Source organism: Erpetoichthys calabaricus, chromosome 2 (assembly GCF_900747795.2).
Source record: "Erpetoichthys calabaricus chromosome 2, fErpCal1.3, whole genome shotgun sequence".
Classification (NCBI taxonomy): domain Eukaryota; kingdom Metazoa; phylum Chordata; class Cladistia; order Polypteriformes; family Polypteridae; genus Erpetoichthys; species Erpetoichthys calabaricus.
Genome location: NC_041395.2, coordinates 263,764,322 through 263,790,908, shown reverse-complemented (window position 1 = coordinate 263,790,908; position 26,587 = coordinate 263,764,322). Strand labels below are relative to the sequence as shown.

The 26,587-nt window shown below is 41.2% G+C and overlaps 1 protein-coding gene across 3 annotated transcripts in view; it reads right to left on the bottom strand.

Moving 5' to 3' along the window:
* LOC114647008 (poly [ADP-ribose] polymerase tankyrase-2) overlaps positions 1 to 21,152 on the bottom strand; it is a 92,224-nt gene extending 71,072 nt beyond the window's left edge. For all 3 annotated transcript variants that reach the window (XM_028795465.2, XM_028795467.2, XM_051923090.1), the window contains exons 1-3: positions 20,435 to 21,152; positions 9,087 to 9,311; positions 6,085 to 6,180 (exon numbers count right to left, since the gene is read on the bottom strand). In XM_028795465.2, coding sequence (XP_028651298.1) covers positions 6,085 to 6,180; positions 9,087 to 9,311; positions 20,435 to 20,648 — 535 coding nt within the window. In that variant the 5' untranslated portion in view covers positions 20,649 to 21,152. The remainder of the gene's footprint in view (positions 1 to 6,084; positions 6,181 to 9,086; positions 9,312 to 20,434) is intronic.
* Between the last annotated feature and the right edge of the window lie 5,435 nt (positions 21,153 to 26,587).

Here is a 26,587-nt window from a genome sequence, read left to right as displayed (position 1 = left end):
GGATTAGACTAAGTGACTGCCTGAGCTCCAATTTGCATTGAACATGGCAGTGCATGAGGTTACAGGTGAGACCCCTGCCTAGCTTTAGGCAGACAACTTAAGGGCCTTCTGGAAACAATACTCAATCACAATCCACCAAAACCAGACACCTTGATTCACAATCATCTACAAACTTTACAGCAAATTACACAAAGGGTGAAGGAGAGGATGGTGATGTCTCAGTCCAGGCAATCTTAATCATACAACCAGAGACATAAGCCTGTACAATTCTCGGTTTGGGAGAAAGTCTGGATCATGACTTATCCCCTCTCCAAAGCCTCTGACAAATTCACAACAAAACTGGCTCCAAAATGATTTGGCCTGGCTGACATAATACAGAAAAAAGGTCCTGTAACTCCGTGGTCCCGAACCTTTTTGACAGCAAGGGCCACTTTATTAGATGCTAATTTTTCCACGGACTGGTCAGGGCATGGGGGGTTGGGGGTCAGTTTTATACACAATTTACATAACATTTATATTATTATTAAGTTATTAAGCAGTTCGCATACGTTTGCAACCCGAGATTTTTCTTCTTTTTTTGCATATAACAAAGACATATGCTTTGCATTTGCCATTCCAACAGATTGCACATCACAAACATTAACACTGCTATATTTTTTTCGTGTCTGCCGTTTCTATAGGAGGGTGACAATGAGTTAAATTCCAATGGATGTTTTTCAAATGTTGACAAGCAATAAGCAAAAGGTATCACTGAAAACCACAGAAAACAGAAACAGTACGAGGAAAGTTCGAAGAATGAGATTTTTTTTTACAATGTTTCTGTTTGGGGATCGTTGTGCAAATGTGCACAACTGAGCTGCGACCACATATCTAACTGCTCTATGGATGATTCGTTCAAGCATTTCAAGGTCACTTCGTTGTAATGAAAGCATCTGCTGAATGTACTTCGTAGTAACGCGATTTCTATAGACTCATGTCATATGGGGAAACTGTCGGGACCATAAAAATACTTTGTTGTAATACTCTCTCACCTCGGTCTCTCTCCTCTCTCTGCGCCGCTGCAAAGCCCCGCCCGCCAAGCATTCTGAAAAGTCTGAGTGAGTCTCCGTTGCTGGCAGTTCTCTCGCGGCCCGGCTGTCAGACGGCTGCAGCCCGGTAGTGGGCCACGGACTGGGGGTTGGGGACCCCTGATATAACCTATTTGGTAAAGTGAGGATTGCCGGGGACCAAAAAGGTACACACCTTCAACATCTCTAACCTTAAGGCTTGGTTCGGCCGTACACCACAGCCTGGGGGTGGGGACTGTAGTGGCGCTACTGGGGAGTGAAAACTTCAATTCCCAGCAGTCCCTGCAATGGCTCTGACTGGTCATCTGCCGAGGGTGCAGGGGCTGATGGGGACAAGAAGGCCAGCGTGAGATTTAAAAGGAGGCCAGTTCTACAGAGGAGAAGGGGAAGTCTTTTGTGTTTCATGTCTTGAGTTGCCTGCCTGTTTGCCTTTCCATTTGCTACCTGTGAATTTTTGTTTGCACTGGATTGTCTCCTGTTTTGGGTGTATGGACTGTCTGGTGTCTTCCTGCTGCATGAGCACTGTATGAGGATTTGTTGTTGACCTGCAAAGAAAGGAACGCTCCCGATTCCATTCACACGTCATCAACTCATCAGGAAATACCATAGGACTGATCTTTACATTCACATACAGTGTGCTGATCTCTGGATTATGAACCTCCATCATTTCATTACATCAGTTGGCATTTTTCTGGACTTCATCGCATTTGGTTTTTGTTAGTGGTTTTTTATGGTTGAATTCGTGTTTAATGTATATCGCCGTAAAGGGAACTGGGGTGGGATCGTTTTGGTTTGTGTAATCATATTTTGTTTATTATTGTTCAATACAGTTCAAACAATTTCTGTTTTATTACCAGTTGCTTTATTGTCTCTATGAGGGAGTGTGTGTGTGAGAGTCAGGCCAAGGCTGGGTGCATTCCTGGGATCACAAATGAAAAAATAAATAAGTCACCGTCAAAGTCGACGTGAATCTTCTGAGTTTTTGATGTCCGCTACAGAGCTATGGGGATGAAAAAGCAGACCTATGTCCAAAAATCTACTATATTATAAAGAGAAAGAGGTGGTTTTCTATTTTGGTTTTAACACACAAAAAAAAAATAACCTTACATCCAAAGTTGCTGAAACAGGCGCTAGCATTCACCATGTTAATAAAATACATTATATGGAGCTTCAAAAACTGTTGTTGTTCATAGCTGACACTCTTCTACAACAAAAAGGCAGACAGAGTTTTCATATGTGTATGCTCTACTATCAGATATGGTAAATTCTGATATAACAAATTTATCTCCCAAATCACCCAAACAGGTTAAAGGGCTAATGTCTTAACCAATGACTATTACTATTGTTGTCATTATTAGTAGTATTGTAATTACCAATGCTAGTATAAAATATCCTTATTACTATAATAAATACTGTTATTATTGTATTTGCTTAATATGCCATATTATAAGGTCACTCTCTACTGAAAAGAGAGTAGAAACTGGATAAGCTTAGAAAGGATGGAATTATCTACAGTTTTTCTTAACTTATGTATCTTGGAACACTGGTTTTTACACACTACTACATGTGGGACATGTTAGAAGGCACAGACATTACTATTCTGAAATAGCTGGGAGGTTTAAAGGATAGATTAAACTTGTTATGCATTTCACCTCAATCTGTTCTCCATTATGATTATGTACCATAAAGCTTAACTGGCTAGAGGGTTTTGACTAAATAAATTTAGCTCTGGAGGTGGTGGTTCTTAAATGCATGTAGATGAGCTGTCACACCAACTACTGTATATACTTGAAATATTCCCTGAATAAACACAAAAGTGGGTTTAAATTCTTATGCAGCATTGAAGTCCATGTTGACATTTAATGTGCTATTTCCACAATAAATGACTAAAATTTCATACACAAATTAAATAAGCTAAAAACTATTTAAATACTGATAATTGATGAGAGGAATACATCCTATGTGGATTTTATTTATTTATTAATTTTTAAAAAGGTCTTTGTCCTTCTTTTCTTTTATTCATCACAGCTCATGTGGAAGTGAACCAGACCAACCAGGTACAAAGCAAACAAAGCAAAAAGTCTAGTGAACAGTGAAGCTGAATTGGATAAGTGCTTTCAGCTGAAGTTACTTCCTTTTCTGCTCTCTCTCTCTCTCTCTCTCTCTACAAACATTAGCTTGTTAATTCTTAATTCAGTATCTGGGCGTGCCCGTTAGCTGTAGATCGAAAGACCAAACTAGTTTCTAGTGTGCTGGAAAACTTTATTTTTAATATGACAATAATTGTAAATTTTATGTTTCTTATTAAGCTCTGTCACTGTCAAAAAAAAGACGAATGTGTTCATTGAAACATTAAGGCATCATTCACATTTATATATTTACTTGGGCTTTTTCTGCAATGATGCAACACAGGTAATGCACAACACACCAGTAAAATCAATTATATTCTATTGTCCTCATATAGATCATTGTGGAGGAATTTTTTTTTTTTTTTTTTAAATGTTATATGCTGTGTATTTTCATATGTAGAGACAAGAAAAAAAAGAAGCATTATGCACATCTGTTTTGCCTTTTTGGACAGAATAATGTTCAACAAAAGTAGCAAGCTCTTAATATTGCTTTGCAATTGCTCTTTCCCTGTTGCCTCCTTCCTACATGAGATTAAGCACACACATGTTCAAAGTGCTGTGGAGGAATGTACTTAACACTAGAATCCTTGAAGTCCACGAAAAAACTTGTAAACCCGGGCCACCTTAAAGGTGCAGAGAGAACAACTACTGCCTTATAACCCAAAGGTTCCAGATTCAAGGCCAGGTGCTCTGCGTTTTGAGTAATGAGCTGCTATTACTACAATTTAATAAAAACATACATTTGATTCTAGTCTGTAACACCCAGTGTAAATTTTGGCTACTTGTAAAAATTAGCTTTTTTTTTTTTTTTTTTTTTACTATTCAGTTTTATTCTGTCAGTGACATTCACGTGGTATGATGAAGTTGCCTCTCCATCTCCGTGTTGATGGCATTTATCTCCATTTTTTTCACAAATGTAGCGATGTCCTGTGACCACTATCAGACTATCATGTGGTGTTTGCGCTTTGACAACAAAGACACCCGTGCAGAACATGTGAAAAATGACAGATTTGCTATGATCTCAGAGATCTGGCAATGTTTTGCTGAGAACTCTGTTTTGAGTTACAACTCAAGGCAAAGACTTTAAGTCTGTGGTCATAAAGCTTACGGAGCAGTTTTTGGACAAAGGCAGAACCGTAACAACAGACAGCTTCTTCTCAGCGCTTCCGCTGGCTAATAGACTGCTGCACCGTAACACAACTCTGCTTGGCACCATAAGTAAAATGGGACTTCTACCTGCAGCTAAAGTCGCTTCAGTACGTGAGCAAGATTGGGGGGGGGGGGGGGGGGTATGGTGTGTGTGTGTTCAATTGACAACTCATGTTCAAATGGCATAGTGTTTTCAAATAGTGAAGTTTTAATATATGAATGTGTGTGTGTGCGCGAGTGGCAGTGACAGATAGATCTCATTCAAGACTTTACGGGAATATAAAATTAACACTCACCAGCGTAACATTTGTCTGCTTATATCATTTCAGAGATATCTTTTACATGTAGCCAAAGTTTGCACCGGCTGTTACAGACTCACTACTCAAAACACTGAGTGCCCAAACTCGAACCCAGTACCCTTGGGTTATAAGGCAGCAGATCTTACCCCTGCACCATTCAAGAATACATATCAATTTCCTGTAAATTAACATTTGAGCTTGGGTTTTTAAATCATTGACTGCAACATGTAAATCAAATGTTTGTTTATTTTCTTTGGTTATATTCTTGAATAAAAGTGCACGTTTATTTGATATTTGGACTAAAGTCTTCACATATTATAAACTTCATGTCATTATTAGCATGACATGGAAAATGTTTCTGCTTTAGGTATGCGTTCAGCATTTCTTGCCTTGCATTTCCTGCCATCCTGCACTTAAACAAATCATTGTAGACACGGAACACACATGAAATGTATGTATTCCAAATAACGATATATTTACATCTATATACAACTCCAGGCACCTCACTGCCAGATAAAGAGATTTGAGCTCTGAGAATTTTGAGACGGACTCAGCTCTGTCAGTGGGGAGATGGGAAAGCAGACTGCTTGCTGCTTGTGCTGATCGACACATTTACAAAACAAAAGACGCTGACGGAAAGGTGCGAAGGAGTTTAAGGTGGCCCGGGATTACAAGTTTTTTTGTAGGCTTCAGGGATTCTAATTAATATTGTTTCTGGTTCTGTATCTTGCTCTCCTACCACTCTACTTCTGATAGATTTCTCTACTCTCTCTCTTCGCTACCAGCGCATCATCTCACTGACCACAATAGCAGTCAAAAGTCTATAATAGATTCCAATAGTAAGACTCTCAAACCTGTCACTTTCTTGGTCTGGAAGTCCTCCTTTTACAACCTTGCTTTATTAGAACTGTCAGCTGCAAAGATCGATGGGGTACCTTAACATGCAATCAATAAATGGGAAAACACTATCTCAGTGATGAAGTCATGGCTGACAATGAAACCCTGATTTCGAAATGGACACATTTGTTTAGATTTCTTTCCTCAGCCAGGTATGTCGACCTCTGGTACCTGTCAGTGGCCTTCATGTTCTATCAGAAATAATTAATACAAGTTCTTAAAGAGCTCCAGGGTGGAGTGGATAATGGGTGGGTACCGGTGGGGCTTCTTAAAATCCATGCATAATGTCTTTTTTTCCTTTATTGTTGCCATACTATTTGTTTTTGACTTCAATAAAAAATGTATTGGAAAAAAAATTGGCAAAGTGGGCATCATACTAACAGGAAATTAAAAAAAAACAAACAAACAAAAAAAAAAAAACACACAAATGTTGCAGGAAATTATTCCAGTCTTTCTTTTCCCTCTGTACATGCACAAGAGTGAATCAGGTATACGAGTTCATCGGTGATTATAATTGAAGAATAACTAACAATAACTTCTTACCAGTGAGTACCGCTTTAGCGGATGGCTCTGCCAGATCTAATGCAGTTCTTCCATCTGTATTGCGAATTGTTGGATCTGCACCATGTTGTAAAAGAACTACAAAATAAACACAGCAACATTTCATTTTAAATACTTTTTATAAATGGTCTTGTATTTTGGGAGATGCACCAGTCAATCATTTAATATATGTTAGATCAGTAAGAAGATGGCAAGTTTTCATTCTTATTACAAGGTCAGCAGGTTGGTTTTACTGTTAATATTTTAACATATAATTGATCAATCTGTGCAAAGACCATACTTAAATGTCATCCTATTAAGCAAAAACAAGTTAATAAAATTTGGGAGATTTGTTGAGCCTGATGAAAAACCAAAAATTAAAAAACATATAATGCCAACCCTGCAGCAAGTATTAGCAATGTTGCAAAGAAATATTTGACAAGGAGTATGTAATAGAGATGTCTTTATTTATTTTTATTTTTTTAAATTGTGCCACTGCCTGAAATGAACAATGATGTTTCACTTCTTAAAATATGGAATTTTATACAATGCCAAAAATTGGGTTCAAAGAGACAAAGTCTCAGTTTAAATTATTCACACGAAACTTGAAAATGAGGGTGTACTCAATCTGGCCATTCGTTTTGTGCTCAAGCATATTTGTCCACATGTAATCCCACAAAGTCTAGTTTGTTTGACTAGTGTGATCGCTACATGCTCGGCCAACTGTATTGTGCCTTGGCCCACTGAGAAAAGGCAGGCCTGAGCATGGTTCAGTAGCATTTGGGAACAGAGTGATTGCTGAACATCCCAGAGTACAAAAAAACAGACCTGACGTCAATGATGCGACAAGTCAGATAAGTGCAATTCTCATTTCATTCGATACCATTTGAGTTAAAAACATGTTTTTATTCTCACTTTAAACATGAACGTGAACTGTAGTTGGCAAGAAAAGCTGCAAATTACTTCCTTAACATTATCTGTTTCAGTAAAAATCTTCTCATATATGAGCATGATTAACAGCAAAACGTTGGGCTGCACACTCAGTAAATCTGTTAGAGAGTAGAGCGTTACCCTGCCCTACACGACTCCAAAACAACAACAAAATAAGTAAATCATTTTGACATACATGCTGTTACTTCATGTTCGAATCTTGTTTTGACTTTACATGAAGTCTCATGGTGATGATGAAAGCATTCCAGGGCCCAGAACGTTAAGCGCAGTGTGAGTAGAGAGCGGGGACAATTGTGCTTGGGCATGGTACAGAACAAATGTGCCTTGTGTGAGTACACCCTGAGAGAAGCAGATTTAGATGAATGTAATTGTGTACAGTATAACAAAAACAAGTCACAAAAATAATAAAATATTTGGATCAGAAACTAAAACATACCAACAGACATAGTTTTCTTTAAACATTTTATGTCAATTCTTTTAATAATGCTTGCATGACTTACTGAATGAACACATTCATAACACATGCAATGGATACCAAACTCTAGGTACTGATCAAAATAAGGACACTAAAATGGAATGCCAGTTTTAAGCTGGTATTGCAAACAAATCCAAACTCACATGTAGAACTCTCTAGGCTTCACGGTAAAACGAAGAGAAGTAGTGTAGATGCTTACTCTGCAAGTACCTCAGCCATGCCTTTGTCAGCAGCAATAAGGCCTGCAAGAGTACCTAGAGCTGAGCGTGTGTGGTTAGGGGGTTTAGGAAACCCTCATGTCTGTAGAGGAAAGGTCAGCAAGTAATTGAGACCAAACAGAGACAAATTTCCTTTGGCTCTTACTTTCCACACCAGCAAGAGAACAGCAAAACAACCATTGATAGCCTAACGACCTTTAGGACACATTTGTTTGTGAACAAACCATCACATAGCTCAGGAAAAAATAAATAAATAAATAAATAAAAACTATCTTCATAACTGTAGTCTGACAAGCAGATATACCAACAATTGAGATGTTCAGTTTTAGTTAATTTTTGAGTGAAACATGAGTAAAATAATGTCTGGTTCAAGGAGGTCACCTAAAAAAAAATCGTTGTACTTGGACTTCAGTTACCAAGCTGGTGTACAATCTGCACTTCTTCTCTTAAGCACACTGATTAGCAAATACACTGAGCTGCCAGTTTATTAGGCACAAGCAAGTGGTGGTAATGTCCTGGTACACATTAAGGCCCCTAATCTACTAAAGGCAAGGCATGTCTGAACATCACTGCTAACAAAATTCATTCCTTTACAACTACAGTTTATCAACATTCAGACAGAAACATCAAACATGATTATGCACAATGTCACAAGGCACGTATTATCACTAAATAGTCCTAGGAACATGAGCAAGTTTACATTGCTTCAGTGGTTTACACAGCCTCTGAATCTCAACTCTATTAAGCACCTTTGTGATGGAGTGGAAAAGGCTATTTTCAGACTATGCAGCCATCGAATGTGCAACATCAACACAATGCAATCACTTCTGCAAGGTAAAAGATTTCTAAAAAGCACATTGGGCACCTTGTATAATCCAAGGCTGGACAAATCTTTGCTGCACTTAAGGCAAATGGTGGCACAGCATGCCTCTATATAGGTGTACCTAATACACTTTCCAGTATGTGCTTACGATGACCCTACATATCATAAGAAACTAGAAGAATAAGAACATGAAATAAGTTATTTAAAAAAACTAACCATTCACACTTTTTAATTTTTTATTTAACTGTAAATGTTTGTCTGCCATACTTTTTAAAAAAGTGGTTAGTTTACTTTAATATTCATTTACATTTAATTAAAAACTTACGGCAATAATACATTTCTTTATAAAGATTAACAACGTTATTATTTTGGAAAATTTCACTTCTGAAAATCTGCCCACTATTTTCATAAAGATTATTTATCCATCCATTTTAATGCCTTCATAGTTCATAAAAAATTGACATTCAAAATAAATAATAAATCTAAGAAATATAGCTATTATTCATATTTATGTACCTAAAAACAAATTAAGTCTTACCTATGCAGACATCAATCTTTCCCTTGATTGCGGCCTCATGTAGGGGTGTGTAGTTCCAGTTGTCTCTTGAATTTGGGTCAGCCCCATGTTGTAACAACAGACTCACAACTTCAGCATGTCCAAAAGAGCAAGCATTATGAAGTGAGATAAGGCCTCCATCATCACGTGCATGGACATTAGCACCACTCTGAAGTAAATAATCAACAACATCTTTCCGACCAAACCCTGAAACAATGAGAGAAGCAACTAAGATATTCTGCAAAATATAACATACAAAACTCTGCATTTAATAATATTGGGAACATCTGCTCAACTGAAATTTTGAAATGAAATTAGTCAATATCTTATAATTGACAAGACCTCATTATCAATCACACACTCGCACTGAAAATATTATTCTTAATTGAAAATTCTTGTCAAGGAATACTTGGCCACTGATTCCCTCTAGAACTTATAGAAATTCTTAATGGAGATCTATTTCACTTACTGTTTGTGTGCTGGTAAGGCTACCACATTCTTAACCATACTTCTAATGTGTATAACAGATTCAGTATAAAAAATGAAAATTGAAAAATCTGAATGTCTCCAAATAGCACCACATTTTAGTTGCATATACAGTATTTTATTTCTGTAAATGAAATCAATGAAAACGAAAAGTTTTCCCTTTCAGAAAATGTGTGCTTCTCTATAGGACCTCCTTTTCAATTTAAGAAGTAGGACACTGCACAGCTTTCTAAACTTTAGATGATAGGGAAGCGGCTTAAAGTTTGTCTTGCATTTCATGCCAAGGAGAGAATTTTCAATTCCACAAACTGAGATAATCAAAAGAAAAAACGGAGAACGACTCTGTGTCTCAATTTGCATGCTGCAGAAATTAGTTGTGCTGCTAGAATTGTGAGGAGGAAAACTGGCAAAATGCTTGGAGTTGTTCAAAGATGGTTATATAAAGTAAGTATGTTTTTGGTTCCAACAGCTACTGTACACTTTACTGCAATGGGTTAGATCACAAGGTCTCTGCAGCCTTCTCATTTTACAAATGTAATTATCAAATATGCAGTACATGATGTTGGGCTTTAAAAATCAATGACTTGTTTGTCCTTAGTTAGCAGATGCATTTATCTAATGCAATTTACAAAAATCAATTCACATAAAATAGAGTACATAGTTAGCAAAGAATAGGCAACAGAATTTTGAAGTATAACAGAAAATGCCTGTTAATACAGTTAATCTTAAAGTTAGGCTAAAATAGTTGTAGAACAAAAAATAGAATCAATACAGTTGTAGATCCAGGAGAACAGCAAAGAATTGGAAGCCTGAGGAGTCCCTATACTCATTGCAAAATGGTGCGATTTTAATAGGTGCTTGTTACACATACTGTACATCCTTCAAGCAACAGTTTGTAAAATATAGGTGTACTATTATTATTTATTGACAGCTAAACAAGTACATCATTAACACAATAGACTGATAAAAGCCAGTGTAGCTTTGAAAGTAGCAATTTTTTGCCCCCACTGAATGAAATCCAAGGGCATTTTGTAAAGTATACAAATTAACATTTTACACCTCATCAGATCTTTTAAAATGACTATTTGGACTTATCAACTGCAGGAAAAAAAATCACCTCCAAATGCGTAAGTTTCATCTATTCCCGTTTTCGCTCTTTTTATTAAAAAAATGTCAAAAAAGCAAAACATTCATCCAACCAAAAGAAAAAATGTTTCATGTAAGTCAGCAGTACTTAAATTGTTTTAGAACAAGGACTGATTTACTAAAGTCAAAGATTCAGCAAATTAGGTACATTATAAAAAATGCTACTTCTGTACTAATTACATAGCAAAGCTCAGAACACCTAACAGTACAAGCTACATATAAAAATGGCTCAGTTTTGATGATACAGCACCACCTCATCACATGTTGAAAAACAAAAACAGCAGAGGACATGTTCAAGACAGAAGAATGTGCAGGAATCGTATTTGTTATTTAAAAAAACAAAAGCAAAACATGCAGACACACATAGGGTTGCATTATTACCACTTTAACCGATTATGGAATTAGTTCAGAAATAGATATGTGCAAACTTTGGGAGCAAAACAACTATTCATGAAATGAGCAGTAATCATTTAACTTACATTCTCATGCAAATTGTAAGAGGAAATAAAAATCACTTTCAATTGTGTACTACATATTCCGATAAATGAATGTGAGACAGTGTAATGAGCATATCTGTCCACTTGTATAAAGTTCAGGGTCACAAAGGAGGGGGACCTCAAAACACGCATATTACACAGTTATTCATATAGAACTGTGGGACATGGGAGAACTAGCCATTCTAACACAGGAAAAAGCAAGGCAAGACTCAAACGAACAGGTATTTCTGTCATTATCACACTACAACTTTACACTATAATTGTTTTTTTAACACTAATTGTTTTTTCTATACTGGCAATGACATGAGTTGCACCATTTGTTAATACAAAAATAAAAGTTATATAGATAATATAGATATAGAGTATAAGTTTTATATTCACTATAGTTATATATAGTTTCAATGCTTCAAAGGAAGCTACATCTTCGTATTAAAATTACATGTAATGTGTTAACAGAGACATGCAATTGCTGAAGCACGCAAGTAGTAGGACAAACAGTATACTTCATTGCTAAATATGAATCTGCAAACACAGAATATGTGTCATTCATTTGGCTTTTGAATGCAAACTAATTTTCATTAACATTCTTAATTTGTACACAACAATAAAGTGTGATTGCTTGTATAAGATGCCTTGAAAACTGCAAAACAGACTGTTTAACAAGAGCTCCTGTGACAGACGACCGGCTATGGACTCCGGTCGTCACCCCCAGGCCGCTAGGAGGAGCCCTCCGGACAGCATATTTGCGCCCCGAGTTCCAGCAGGGCCTCATGGACTTTGTAGTGTTTTGACACAGCCCTGCTGGATACCTTGGGGGCCGCCAGGAGTCGCTGTAGGGGGGCTAGTAAGCTCTTGTGTGCCCTATAACCCGGGAGTGCATCCCAGTCACGTGACTGGAAGAAGCGATGTGCTCCCGGGATGAAGAAAAGGACTTCGCCCTGACCCGGAAGGAAAACAGACTTGTGGGTTTGGCTTGGAGCCACTTCCGGGTCAGGGGCTTTAAAAGGACTCTGGGTGAGCCCAGACATTTGAGCTGAGCTGGGAGGTAGGGTGGCGACGTGTCTGGGCGAGGAGGAGAGTTAGAGAGAGAATTGTTTATTGTGTATATGAGTGTGGTGGAAGGAGTGCTTTGTGCACTGTATGACAACAAAATAAATAGTTGTTATATTTTCACCTGGGTTGAAGAGTGGTACCTGAGGGTTCGAGAGGTGGACAACACGCTTATCTGCTACACTGGCGTAGTCGGCAGGATTCTCTGGCCGTCTGGAGGCAGAGGATCTGCTTTAAATATTAAATTCGTTGTGGCAGAGAACCCTACGAAGGTCCCTCTAGTAACCGCGGAGGTGAAAACTCCACCCGCGACCAAGAGCGCTGCAGCGGGAAGCCAGTCTCTACAGCAGGCAAGTATGGGGAAGAAAACTGGGAAGAAAGCTGGAGTTGTCCAGAAGACTTCGGTCCCAGATCCCGTGGAGAAGCTGTGGACTTACCTGACGGGCAGTGAGGAAGACCGGGAGCAGCTTAAGGCCACGCAAACCCGAGCAGGACGGCAGTCGGAACATTGCCGGATGGCAACTCCTGAAGATTACTACAGGGAGTTGGAGCGTGATCGGCAACGTTCCGAGGTATGTGCTGGAGCAATGCCCGAAACGCCGGGAGTATTTGTTTGTTTTGCAGGGGCCTGTCTGCACGAAGCGGACAAAGAACGCGCCCGCCTCACACCTAGACAAGATGGCCGCGAAGTAAAGAAAGCAAGCCAGTCTAGGCGTCCGCAGAAAGGGAGTCCATTGGCGGAGAATGTCCACATGACCTCGCGCGCCGGCAACCAGGAAGAAGAGCAGTTGGGAGCCGTCGGCGAGGCGAATAATTCCCCAACGCGTCTGCGCTCCCTGAAGGGGAAGGGGGCGGCGAGCGAAGCAGCGCCACCATTTAACACAGGTAAAGAGGGACGGGACGTGACTGTAGTGTCTGCCGGCAATATTAAAAAGGCAGACCGCAGCCAGCCGCAGGAGGCTACCCGTCCCTCTAAAGACTCCATATCCCAGGAGCCCTTGCGCTCATCAGCTGAGCACGTGCCAGGAGTGGACGTGCTCATTGGTTCCCGGTCGGCAGATGACCAAAATAAGGAAGTAGCCTTACTGCCAGCCGAGACAAATAAATTAACTGATTATATGATACGGGATCTCGAAGAGATACTCGAGCCCGTACTGGGTTTCTTTCAGGGGATCGAGGACCTGAGGAGACGGTTAGAGGAGCTGGGAGCCACGGTCGAAGCGCCGCTGAGAAAACTACAGGAATACCTTCGGCGGTTAGGCCGTGAAGCCCTGGCCTCAATTAATGCGGCGGTGCAGGTAGGTGCCCTCTGTACCGTATATAATAAGGGGACGCAGTGTGAATCGGCACCGCGTTTAATAAGTTGTGGTTGCCAAAGCGCGGTGTGCCCGACAGTTGAGTGTGGCACCATGACGGAGGGGTCGGTAAATTGTCCGTTTGAACCGGAGCAGCGGTATCAGACGTTGCTCTGGACTAATGCGGACGTTATAAGCCCGACCCGCGTGGAAAAGGGGTTGCCGTTGGTTAATGAAGAGGCGGGGGAAGCACCGATCGTCCCGGGGCAGCTGAATAGTGCTGTTACCCGGAGCGATACGGTACTAATGACGCCGCCTCCGAATTTATATAGGACAACGGGCGTGCAAACAGCAAAGAGGCTCTCTCTCTTCCATAGAGAGCCTCACGTTGTGCACAAGCCCCAGAGAAAGCAGGAGATCCCCACACAGAAATGCGGGTCTCCTAACAGGGAAAAGACAAGGGCAAAGAGCAGCAAAGTGGCTGTTAACCCCTCCTTGGCGGAGGACAGGGTGGAGCTGACAGAATTCCCGAGGTGCTTCAGGTCTCGGGAAGAGAGGCCACCAGGAGGACGTCGGCGGTGCTATAACTGCCGGCAACCGGGCCACGCGTGGAGGAGTTGTCCCCCAGAGGACAGGGGAGCGAAGAGATACCAGATACACCGTTCCCCCAAGGTTCGCTGGGGGATCTAGACAGCAGAACCACGGCCCGGATCTCGCGTTCTCCTGGAGGAAGACGTCCCTCGCGGGAATCAACGCTCCGCCCCACTGGTCGTCGCTAAGGGGGAGGGACTGTGACAGACGACTGGCTATGGCCCCGAGTTCCAGCAGGGCCTCATAGACTTTGTAGTGTTTTGACACAGCCCTGCTGGATACCTTGGGGACTGCCAGGAGTCGCTGTAGGGGGGCTAGTAAGCTCTTGTGTGCCCTATAACCCGGGAGTGCATCCCAGTCACGTGACTGGAAGAAGCGATGTGCTCCCGGGATGAAGAAAAGGACTTCGCCCTGACCCGGAAGGAAAACAGACTTGTGGGTTTGGCTTGGAGCCACTTCCGGGTCAGGGGCTTTAAAAGGACTCTGGGTGAGCCCAGACATTTGAGCTGAGCTGGGAGGTAGGGTGGCGACGTGTCTGGGCGAGGAGGAGAGTTAGAGAGAGAATTGTTTATTGTGTATATGAGTGTGGTGGAAGGAGTGCTTTGTGCACTGTATGACAACAAAATAAATAGTTGTTATATTTTCACCTGGGTTGAAGAGTGGTACCTGAGGGTTCGAGAGGTGGACAACACGCTTATCTGCTACACTCCTTAGTAAATGATTATTGCAAAACCGACAAGAATAATTTCAGCCAAAATGTGTTAAAGTTGGGACAAATTTAAAAAGAAAAAACAAAACTAACTAGCTAATGATGAAAATACAAAAATCTTACAATAGCAAATGTTACAATCTTAACAAAATGGTTACAAAAACAGATTTAGAGTTTGTTTAAATGGATATATCTGGAACTAACTGCAAAGTATTAGCATGATAATGACAGTAATACCGGTTAAATTATTACCAACATCAAGCACAATCTGGGGAGCACAATTACCCTCTCCCCTTGATTATTTCCATTCTTAGTACAAGTTCTCATATTGAAACTCTGTATTAAAGAACACTGAAAGAATGATGCCAGATTTTTAACTAAAGTAATAAAAGAAGAGGCCCTGTTAAATAATGATTAGTGAAGGCAACTTTAGGGCCTTTTTCTCAAATTCTCAAAAAGTACTCTCCCTTGCAAACAACAAGCCCTAAATTACTAAGAGATAAAAAAAGTCTCCTGAATGAGACAAATAGAGCATTCAAATATGGTGACAAAGAAGCTCTGAAGGATGCCCAGTGAGCACTGAAGAAAAAGCTGAGTGAAGGAAAGTAACCTCACAATGCTAAAATAGAAAACTCAGAATAATAAGAAACATGTTTTGAATGGACTGAAAGTTGACTCCTTGGCTCAGGTGCTAGAAGAAGATTTGTAAAAAGCTAACACCAGGAATGGATTTTTTAATGGATTTTTCCCTTCCACAGCAACCTTCTTCCAATAACAATTCCCACAACTTCTACTACTTCAACAGGAATGGTCAGCAATGAGTCCACCTCTGACCATCAGAATGGGCTATCTGCAACTGATGACCAAGTGAGGAAATAACTGAAGAACTAAACAAAGGAAAAGCTGTACGACCAGGAGTCAGTTCTCAAGTTCTTAAAACCTGTGCTGATCAACTTTGTGGTATCCTCTGTCACCTGTTCAGTCTGTCATTAAGGCTGTAAAAAGTGCCACTGTCACGAAAAACATTCTGCATTGTTCCTGTTCCAGAGGATGCAGGTGCCTCTTTACCCAATGACTACAGACCAGTGACATGCATCACAAAATGAAGACATCTGAGAGGCTGGTCCTGGACTGAGTCATCTTGTTGTACACCACCCGGACGCACTGCAGTTTGCCTTTTTGGAGTGGAGGATGCAATTATCTTTCTGCTCCACAAAAGTTGTTCTCACCTGGGAAAATCAAAAACAACTGCAAGGATTACTTTTTTTTTTTTTTTTAATTCTCAAGTGCCTTCAATACCATTCATCCATCCCTGTTAAGGGGTAAGTTTAGAGATATGGAGGTGGATGAGACTATGGTGTCCTAACGGACTATTTGTCCGGTAGACTGAAGTTTGTGAGACCGAAGGACGGAGTCTCTGATATGGATGTGAGCAACACTGGAGCACCACAAGGAACAGTCCTGTCTCCTTTTACCTTTGCTCTGTACACCTCAGACAGTAAATATAACATCAGGTCAAGTCATTTGCAGAAATTTTTTTGATGATTCTGCACTTGTGGGGTGTATTGACATGGAGGACGAGAGACTATAGTTGTCACGTAGAGAACACATTGTCTGCAATCTACTGCTTCACCACCTGAGGACACAGGTCCACCACGCCCTCAACCCTCTGCAGTTCGCATACCAGGAGAAGGATGGCAGCGGAGGATGCCATCATCTACATGCTACACCGATCCCTCTCCCACTTGGACAGAGGCAGTGGTGCAGTAAGAATTATGTTTCTGGACTTCTCTAGTGCCTTCAACACCATCCAACCTCTGCTCCTTAGGGACAAGCTGACAGAGATGGGAGTAGATTCATACCTGGTGGCATGGATCGTGAACTATCTTACAGACAGACCTCAGTATGTGCTTCTCGGGAACTGCAGGTCTGACATTGTGGTCAGCAGCACAGGAGCACCGCAGGGGACTGTGCTTTCTCCGGTCCTGTTCAGCCTATATACATCAGACTTCAAATACAACTCGGAGTCCTCTCACGTGTAAAAGTTTGCTGACGACACTGTAATCGTGGGCTGCATCAGGAGTGGGCAGGAGGAGGAGTACAGGAACCTAATCAAGGACTTTGTTAAATGGTGCGACTCAAACCACCTACACCTGAACACCAGCAAAACCAAAGAGCTGGTGGTGGATTTTAGGAAGACCAGGCCCCTCACGGACCCCGTGATTATCAGAGGTGACTGTGTGCGGAGGGTACAGACCTATAAATACTTGGGAGTGCAGCTGGATGATAAACTGGACTGGCAATACTGATGCTCTGTGCAACAGAGGACAGAGACGACTATACTTCCTTAGAAGACTGGCGTCCTTCAACATCTGCAATGAGATGCTGCAGATATTCTATCAGACAGTTATGGCAAGCACCCTCTTCTACACGGTAGTGTGCTGGGGAGGCAGCATAAAGAAGAGGGACGTCTCACGCCTGGACAAACTGGTGAGGAAGGCAGGCTCTATTGTAGGCACGGAGCTGGACAGTTTGACATCTGTGGCAGAGCGACGGGTGCTGAACAAGCTCCTGTCAATCATGGAGAATCCACTGCATCCACTGAACAGTATCTCCAGACAGAGGAGCAGCTTCAGCGACAGACTGCGGTCACTGTCCTGCTCCACTGACAGACTGAGGAGATCGTTACTCCCCCACACTATGCGACTCTTCAATTCCACGGGGGAGAAATGTTAACATTATACAATGTTATTGGCTGTTATACGTGCCTCGCGCTCTCCACCTTGCATTTTTTAACGTGCACTGCATTTTTATCACTCTTTAATTAATATTGTTTTCATCAGTATGCTGCTGCTGGAGTATGTGAATTTCCCCTTGGGGATTAATAAAGTATCCATCTATCTATTATCAACAACTTGCTGCACCAAATAGCCTCTAAGCCATATCACCATTCAGGTAGTGGATGCAGAAGTGGTGCACTGCTACAAGTACTTGGGGGTCCACATTAATGACATTCTGGACTGCTCTTGTAAAATGGAGAAACTATATAAGGAAGGACAGAACAGACTTTTTTTCCACCCATAGTAGACTATTTCTTTAATGTGGGCAGATATGAAAAAACACAACTAAAATAAGACAAAACCGTTAAACATAAAACATTTAGGTCAAAAAAGCCTAAAAGTAAAGAAAAATATTTTTGATTAATAATGGACTTAACATAACTTGATGTCAGCAGAACAACTTGAAACAAGATGAAATAATTAGGCATTTGGGTTCTTTTAGATTTTAGTGGATTACAACAAATCCATTCTAATACTCCTTTTACATCTCTTTAAAAATCCATCTCAAATTTAGATAGGTGTGAAAAGATGCCGTAAAGTAAGAATGCTTTCACAAATATAAATTTTTATTCTTATCAATTTACAAAATGCAAAGTAAGCTAACAGAAGAAAAATCTAAATCCAACCAATAGTTGGTGGGACTACCCTGAAGTTGCCAGGGTTGCCTTCAAACCAGCATCAATTCTTATAGGTACACTTGCACAAAGTCAGGGATTTTGTAGGATTATAGTAAAGTGTATGATAAGGACCTGGGTTCGCTTCCCAGGTCCTCCCTGTGTGGAGTTTGCATGTTCTCCCCGTGTGTGCGTGGGTTTCCTCCGGGCGCTCCGGTTTCCTCCCACAGTCCAAACACATGCAGGTTAGATGGATTGGCGATTCCACATTGGCCCTAGTGTGTGCTTGGTGTGTGGGTGTGTTTGTGTGTGTCCTGCGGTGGGTTGGCACCCTGCCCGGGATTGGTTCCTGCCTTGTGCACTATGTTGGCTGGGATTGGCTCCAGCAGACCCCCGTGAGCCTGTGTTCGGATTCATCGGGTTGGAAAAGGGATGGATGGATGGATGATAAGGCATTTATACCAAACAGATGCTAATGATCATCATTTTCATATGTAGGTTGAAACAGTCATTAACTGAAACAGAAACAGCTGTGTAGGAGGTTTAAAACTGGGTGAGGAATACCCAAACTCTGCTACCAAGGTGAGGTTGTGGAAGACAGTTTCAAGTCACAGGTCATACACCATGGCAAGACTGAGCACAGCAACAAGACACAAGGTAGTTATACAACATCAGCAAGGTCTCTCCCAGGCAAGGATTTCAAATCAGACTGTGGTTTCAAGATGTGCTGTTCAAGTTCTTTTGAAGAAGCACAAAGAGATGGGCAACGTTGAGGACCATAGATGCAGCAGTTGGCCAAGGAAACTTAGTGCAGCAGAAAAAAAAAAGGCAAATCATGCTTACTTCCCTTTGGAATCAGAAGATGTCCAGCAGAGCCATCAGCTGAGAACTGGCAGAAACCAGTGGAACCCAGGTACACCCATCTACTGTCCAGAGTCTGGCCAGAAGTTGTCCTTCATGGAAGAATTGCGACCAAAAAGCCATACCTCCAACATGGAAACAAGGTCAAGCAACTCAACTATGCACGAAAATGTCCAATGTTTTTTAATTTGTTAAAAATGTTTTTTGTATTTTTTTCAACTTGGCTTTTGTTTTTACGTATAGACTGCTAAAACACTGAAATATTCATTTGTGTTTGAGTATCATTAAAATATGAACTTCCACTCTCTGTATGCTGTTCGATCCTTTCTTTTTTGCAAGTCAAACGTTCAGACACAAGTCAAAATATAACTCAAATCCACAGCTAAAGGACTAATTACTGTTGCAATGATTGTGTGCTCTCATCAGATGTTTTAAATTAAGAGCTCTTCACCGAGCACTGGTGCCTCACAGAACCAATAATAAACCAACTACAAAAACTTATTCTAATTTAACCAGTGTCAGGTTGTTATTAACTTGAGTGTTTACTATTTCTGCATGGGTTTTTCTCTCAGCAATTCAAATTTTTCAGCAACATCCGAAAGACGTGTGCTTTACTTTATTTGATTATTATAAATAGGTCCCATGTAAATCAGTTTTTGGGTCCTACAACATAAAGGTATGTTGCTGGGATAAGCTCTCCGTGAGAACCTTAACTAGATTACTTAAGTCCAAGGACGTTTCCTTCATTGATCCTGCCAAGCGGCTACCCTCTTGAGTGCAACACATACCGATACTAAATTTGATAACTTGTAATCTCTTTGTTCTGAAATACTAAAGGAAGGAGTAAAACTTAGTGTCGCAGGACTAAAACCTGCCTTTAATTAAGGAACTGATTAGAATAAAATAGGGTGTTGTACCGTGTTAGCCATTATGAATGTAGTGAGAAGTCCAGCAAAATTACACCTTTTATTGACCAACTAAAAAGATTACAATATAAGGGGCCCCAGTTGCCTCGAAATCTTGCATATTGTAATCTTTAGCTAGCCAATAAAAGGTGTCATTTTGCTCAACTTCTCACTAAATGGCATTGTAAATATATGTTTAATCAGCAGTTACAATCTCGTGCCATGACAACTCAAGACATTACCAAATCAGTTTATGTTATTTTCTAACTTACGAACAGTTCAGATCGCTACACACTATTAAAAACCTGTCCAATCCTGAGGCCTACATGTGTTTACCTGCAGCGAAGTGAAGGGGTGTAGATTTCCGGCCAGCCGTGTCCCTGCTATTCACATTTTCGAAGTTCACTAGTTTCTTCACTCGCTCCACGTCTCCGTTCCGGCAGGCCTCGAACAGTTCCCTTGATGGCTCTCCGCTCAATGTTGCCTCTCCGCCAGTGAGAGGCAAGCCCAAACTGGTAGTCAGAGCACCCGGACACCGCCGGGCAGACATCCGCGAATCTGCAGTGAGATACTCGCCAACAAAGTGAGATCGTGGGTCCACCGGCTCACGTACAAGCCGGTGTAAAGGACAGCGCCCAATAATTACCGCTGTGATGAGAGCATGGACATGGACACAGTGAGCTGCGGTAGGCAGCTCACTGTAGAATAGAAAATGTAAATGCCTCACACGTTAAGACTGGGGAAAATCAATCTCAGGCGGATTAGTTGCTCCTCCGGTCCGCCACAGAAACAAGCGTAGAAGAAGATTCGTAGCCTGAAGAATAGTTTATTAATCCTTATTTCCTCACAGTCATTCTGCGTCATAATTACAGTCCCGTATACAATAAACACATCGGTAATTTAAACGTAAAAATCCACCCATAATAGGAAGCGCTTTTCCTCCGGGCTCGGCGTTCTACCTGAGCTAGGCGGTGCGCTTGGCCGCATCACGTGACGCGGTGGTGCAGCCAGATCCCAAACAGTGGAGCAACGCGGTTAGACTGCCAGTCCTCAAAGGAAACAATCCCAATGTTGCGTAGACATCCCACATAGACGCCGCATTGACTGCTGGTCATATTAGAGGCGATACGGCCACGCTCTCGCCATATTGGAGCGGTCCAGATCCGCTTTTTAAACTAGGAGCTAGAGACATGCTGAAATTTTTTATGGTAAAATTGGTTGTAACTTTATGATTTCTCAATGAATTTCAACAGTTTGTTTTGTTATAACAATTAGGCATGATAAACTATGTATAGCAATGTGCTAATTTACGTTGTGTATTATTTATAGTGACAGTATGAGCTGCTATAAATAAATCGAAAATAGATATCTAATATGTTCAGTTTTCTCGAAAGAAATGTACAGAAAATAATGTGGCACCTTTTCAGCGTAACAAGAACATCTAATATATAGTAAACATAATAATAATAGTACTGGTAATACAAAAGTAACGTTAAGTCATAAAGTAAATACATATTAATTAAAAAGTATATGTTGCTTGAAACAAAATTCTGATTGCCCCATGTGGATAATAGCCTTAATTCAATCACAGCAACATTCAATACAGTCCAATGAAAATTCTCTGTTCTGCACGCAGCGCTGTACTGATTTTAAGAAACTCTTTTGTTCATTAGAATCATTTATAAATGGTTTAAAATCACTACAGTTTTTTTATTCTCCAACACCTACTGACTCATTTGTACAAGAAAAGACCCACATATGATATCCTGTTGGATGCATTTTAATGTCTGATAATGCAAGATGTCCAACTTTTTGGGGTTTCTCTATTTTTGTCCCTCTAGACCAAAAAAGCGTTGATTTTAGGCAATTTTCAACCATGTTTTGTATACAGGAAATTACACCTTTATGATAAAGAGCAATAGATGTCTTCAGCAAAAAAGATCAGAAGGACTTCAAGTTGTGCATGTCACATCAACTGGCCCATTTAATCTAACAGTATTTCCAAAATGAGTCAGTACATCCTCAGTAGTCCCTGTTACCTCTGGGAGGTTAACAAACTTCTTCATATTTCAAGACTTTGGAAAAATGCATGTTTGCAGCATTTAGTTTTTCATAGTCCGTATATTTTAATTCCCCTTAACTATTCCTGATACACTTCCCCTCCTCTTTGATTATTCTTTTACTACTAAAATACTGAAGGCATCTCTTTGCTTTGTCTTTCACCTTATCTGCCATATTCCTCTGTAACAGTCTTTTAGCTTCCCTAATATCCTTCTTAATGGTTGCCATTATGTTCTCATATGCCATACCATTTGATTCAGAGTTACATATGCATTATTCAGCTGTTTTCTCCTTTGCAGAATCTTTTTCAACTCCTTATTAACCCACTGAAGAGTTTCATTTTTAGTTTCCTATTAATTCCAAACTTTGGGATGTACCTGCTCTGCCTTCTATGTAAAATATTTTTAAACCTATTCCACTGCTCCTCAATTCTTTCTACACTTAAAAGCTAATTTATCCCTTTTAGATTTTGTTCAAAATTTCCCCTACCAAAGTTAAACTTAACAGTTTTCGTCTTTGCATCTACACTCTGCCAAAAAAACACGAATTGTATTATATTATGGTCACTTAACCATGGGTGGTTCAATCACTCTACACCCTGAATTTTATCCTGGTTATTAAAAAAATACTAAATTTTGACAAACCAGCATGTTGGTGCTTTAACATAGTCTGTTAAAAAACTGTCACTGATTATTTCCAAGGTTAACCAAGTTAATATTAGGGTAGCTTAAGTCTCCCATAACTATAATATCCATCTGTAAATTTGCCTTTTAAATATTATTAAAAAGATGCACATAGACCATTACTGTCTGCATTTCAATTATGACACACTCTTACTGTAAGGCCTGTTTCCCTAATGCTTTCCAGACTAATCCAGACATCCTCAATAAGATGTGGCTCATTATTCAACTGAGGAAAATGTTTAAAGAAGGCATTTATATTCTGTTGTACATAAATGGCAACCCCCTCCTTTTTTTCTGTCTGTCCTTACTGAAAATTCGCGGGATCCCTTTGAGGTTGCTGGATATCATGGCCGGCCTATACACTGGTACTGTGAGTACTGTGCATAGTGGAGGCAGAACCTCTGCGTTTTTCCCAGTTGATTCTGGGGTGCGTCAGGGGTGTGTTCTTGCTCCTACTCTGTTCAATGCTTGTATGGAATGGGTGTTGGGCAAGGTCGTGGGGTTCAGCGGCTGTGGGGCCTCTGTTAGTGAAGAAAGACTCACGGATCTTGACTTTGCTGATGATACCGTGATCTTCGCTGAGTCTATGGAGGCTCTGATTGGGTTGCTCGAGAGACTGAGTGAGGAGTCTGAGTGTCTGGGCTTGCAAGTGTCCTGGATAAAAACCAAGATCCAGGCCTTTAATGACCTCTTGGGCACAGCCATCAGCAGTTTGTCTGTCTGCAGAGAGAGTGTCGACCTTGTTGAGAGGTTTACTTACCTTGACAGTGACATTCATGTCTGTGGTGACTCTTCCTATGAAATCAGTAGATGGATTGGGAGAGCATGGGGGATCATGAGGTCGCTGGAAAGGGGTGTGTGGCGCTCCTGATATCAATGCAGAAGGACGAAGGTCCAAGTCTTTAGAGTCCAGGTGCTTCCTGTCTTGCTATATGGTTGCGAGACATGAACACTATTCAGTGACCTGAGACAAAGACTGGACTCCTTTGGTACTGTGTCTCTCTGGAAAATCCTTGAGTACTGTTGATTTGACTTTGTGTCGAATGAGCAGTTGCTCATGGAGTCCCAAATGAGGCACATTACCTGCATTGTGAGGGAGCATCACTTACGGCACTATGGCCATGTGGCATGTTTCCCAGAGGGTGATCCAGCTCGTAAGATCTTCATTTTTGGGGACCCGAGTGGCTGGACCAGACCAAGGGGTTGTCCACGTAACACCTGGCTGCGGCAGATAGAGGGTCATTTCCAGAGGGTGGAACTGGACCACATATCTGTCTGGGGGGTTGCCAAATGGGATCCTGAGCTGTTTCGTCATGTAGTGGGTGCGGCAACGCACTGTACCAGTGCATGCTCCCCAACTTGACTTGACTTCCAGAAAAATGTGTAACCATCTATATGTTATACTCATCCCCACCTTACATATTTAGCCAGGTTCCTGTTATTGCTATAATATTATAATTATTTTCAACTTGATACAACTAGCATTACGTTAAGCTATTTTAAATGTGTTACTTATTTTTCTTTTGCACTTTGGGTTAGAATTTACTTTACTATGCATATTTGTTTTTACACTACTATTCATCCCTTCATGTACAATTCTAAACCTGACCTATCCTAAACTCCTTACCCCCATTTCCTAGTTTAAACAATCCTCAACAAACCTACTCATATGCTTTCCAAACACCTCAGTGCCCCTCTGGTTCAAATGTGACCAATCATGGCGGAACAGGTCCCATTTAATCTAAAACGAGTCCCAATGCCCCATAAACTAAGTCTCCAACAAGTCATCAATACACAGCATCAGGTAGGCATCAGAGTTGAAGATCTTATTCAAGTGTCTGAAATCTATACAGAACCAAACCAAGCCATCCAGTTTTGGGACCAGAACAATTGGGATTCGCCACTCACTTTTACTTCTGTGAATTACACCCAGTTCAAGCATTTGCTTCACCTCCTCGTATATCACCTTCCTCATCACTTCCAGAAGATTATATGGGTGTACTTTAACGGCGGGTTCCGTTACGATCTTGTGTTTTGCAATTTCCATCTGTCTGGGAATGTACGAAAGGACATCTGTATTCCTTCCAATCAGCAACAGCAACTCAGCCTTCTGGGTGTCCATCAAATCATCACCAATAATAACCTCTGTTTGAGAGACTGCCGCTGATGTGGCCAACACCTCCTGAGCTAGTGCCACTCTTTTGAAATATTCACATGTAAGATTTGTATGGGCTTTCGTCAGCTGGGAATCATGACCTTATAATTTATGGGAGACATATGTTCTTCCACAACTGCCGGACCCAGCCATCCATCCATCCATCCATCCATTTTCCAACCCGTTGAATCCGAACACAGGGTCACGGGGGTCTGCTGGAGCCAATCCCAGCCAACACAGGGCACAAGGCAGGAACCAATCCTGGGCAGGGTGCCAACCCACCGCAGGGACCCAGCCACTTCATCTGAAATTTATGTTGGTCAGATGGGGTCAAAACCAGCACCCGATTGCCATTTTTGAATTCACGAAGTTTGCTTTTCTTGTCATAATTACATTTTTATGCCTGCTGCTCATGCTGCTAATGCTCTATAGTGATTGAGGACAACTTAGAAATCTGTTCTTGGAACAAAATGACCCAATCGACAAATCTCACCCCATGAGTTGCATTGCAAACCCCTGTCCATTCCTCCAAAAAAATATCCAACACCCATTGTGGTCGGCAGCCAAATAACAGTTCAAATGGACTCAGGCCGGTTGATGCCTACGGGATCTTATGAACAGCAAACAGGAAGAAAAGCAACATAGCATCCCAGAAAGTCGGGTCATCATGGGCTACCCGCCAAATCATCTGTTTTAAAGACTTGTTAACCATTTCAGTCAGGCCATTTGTGTGTAGATGATAAACAGTGGTGCTCAATTGTTTACTTGAAAGGTTTTCACATAGCTGCTTCATGACGCAGGACATGAAGGGTGTACCCTAGTGAGTTAAAATCTCGCAAGGAATGCCAACATGTGTGAAAATTTTTGATAAAGCCTTAGCAACAGCTTAGGCATTGGCCTTCTGCAGAGCGGCCACCTCAGGGTAACTTGTTGCATAATCAACCAATACGAGCATGTACTGATAATAATTCTTACTCTTGCAAAGTGGGTCAACAATATCCATTCAAAATAGGCATCGGTGAGTGGGGAGCCCTAGCAGGTCTATGAGCGGAAACAACTTGACAGTCAGGGCAAGCTCTACAAAACTGATCCACATCTTGGCCCATATTCAGCCAATAAAAGTATTTTGAAATGTGATCTCTTGTTTTCACCATGTCGAAATGGCTCCCCAAGACATGGATGTGAGCACTTTTTAAAACTGTCTCCCTATGCCCGCTTGGGACCACCAGCTGCTGAATCCGCCCTTCCCCTATGCAATTAGAAATCATCTGATATAAGAAACTATCCTTAATCGAAAAGTGTGGTGTTTTATAATTCGGGCCCTCCCACTCCCATGGTAAGCATCGTTTGCAACATGTACTTGTTAAAATAGAAAGTCTAGGCTGCTGTCGGCCCATTGCAGGCAGGCAACCTCTGCCTATGTGTCAGTCCCCAGGGTCCAACACAGTACATTGCTCATCTCCAACCATTGTTTCTCCGGGGTCTGTAGCTGCTGGCTGGCTTGTGGAGGATGAAGGTGTGCCTGATTCGAAGAGCCCTCCAGTTGTTACAGAGTCTTAGGTGAGGGGTCATCTTCTACCTCATTGGTCA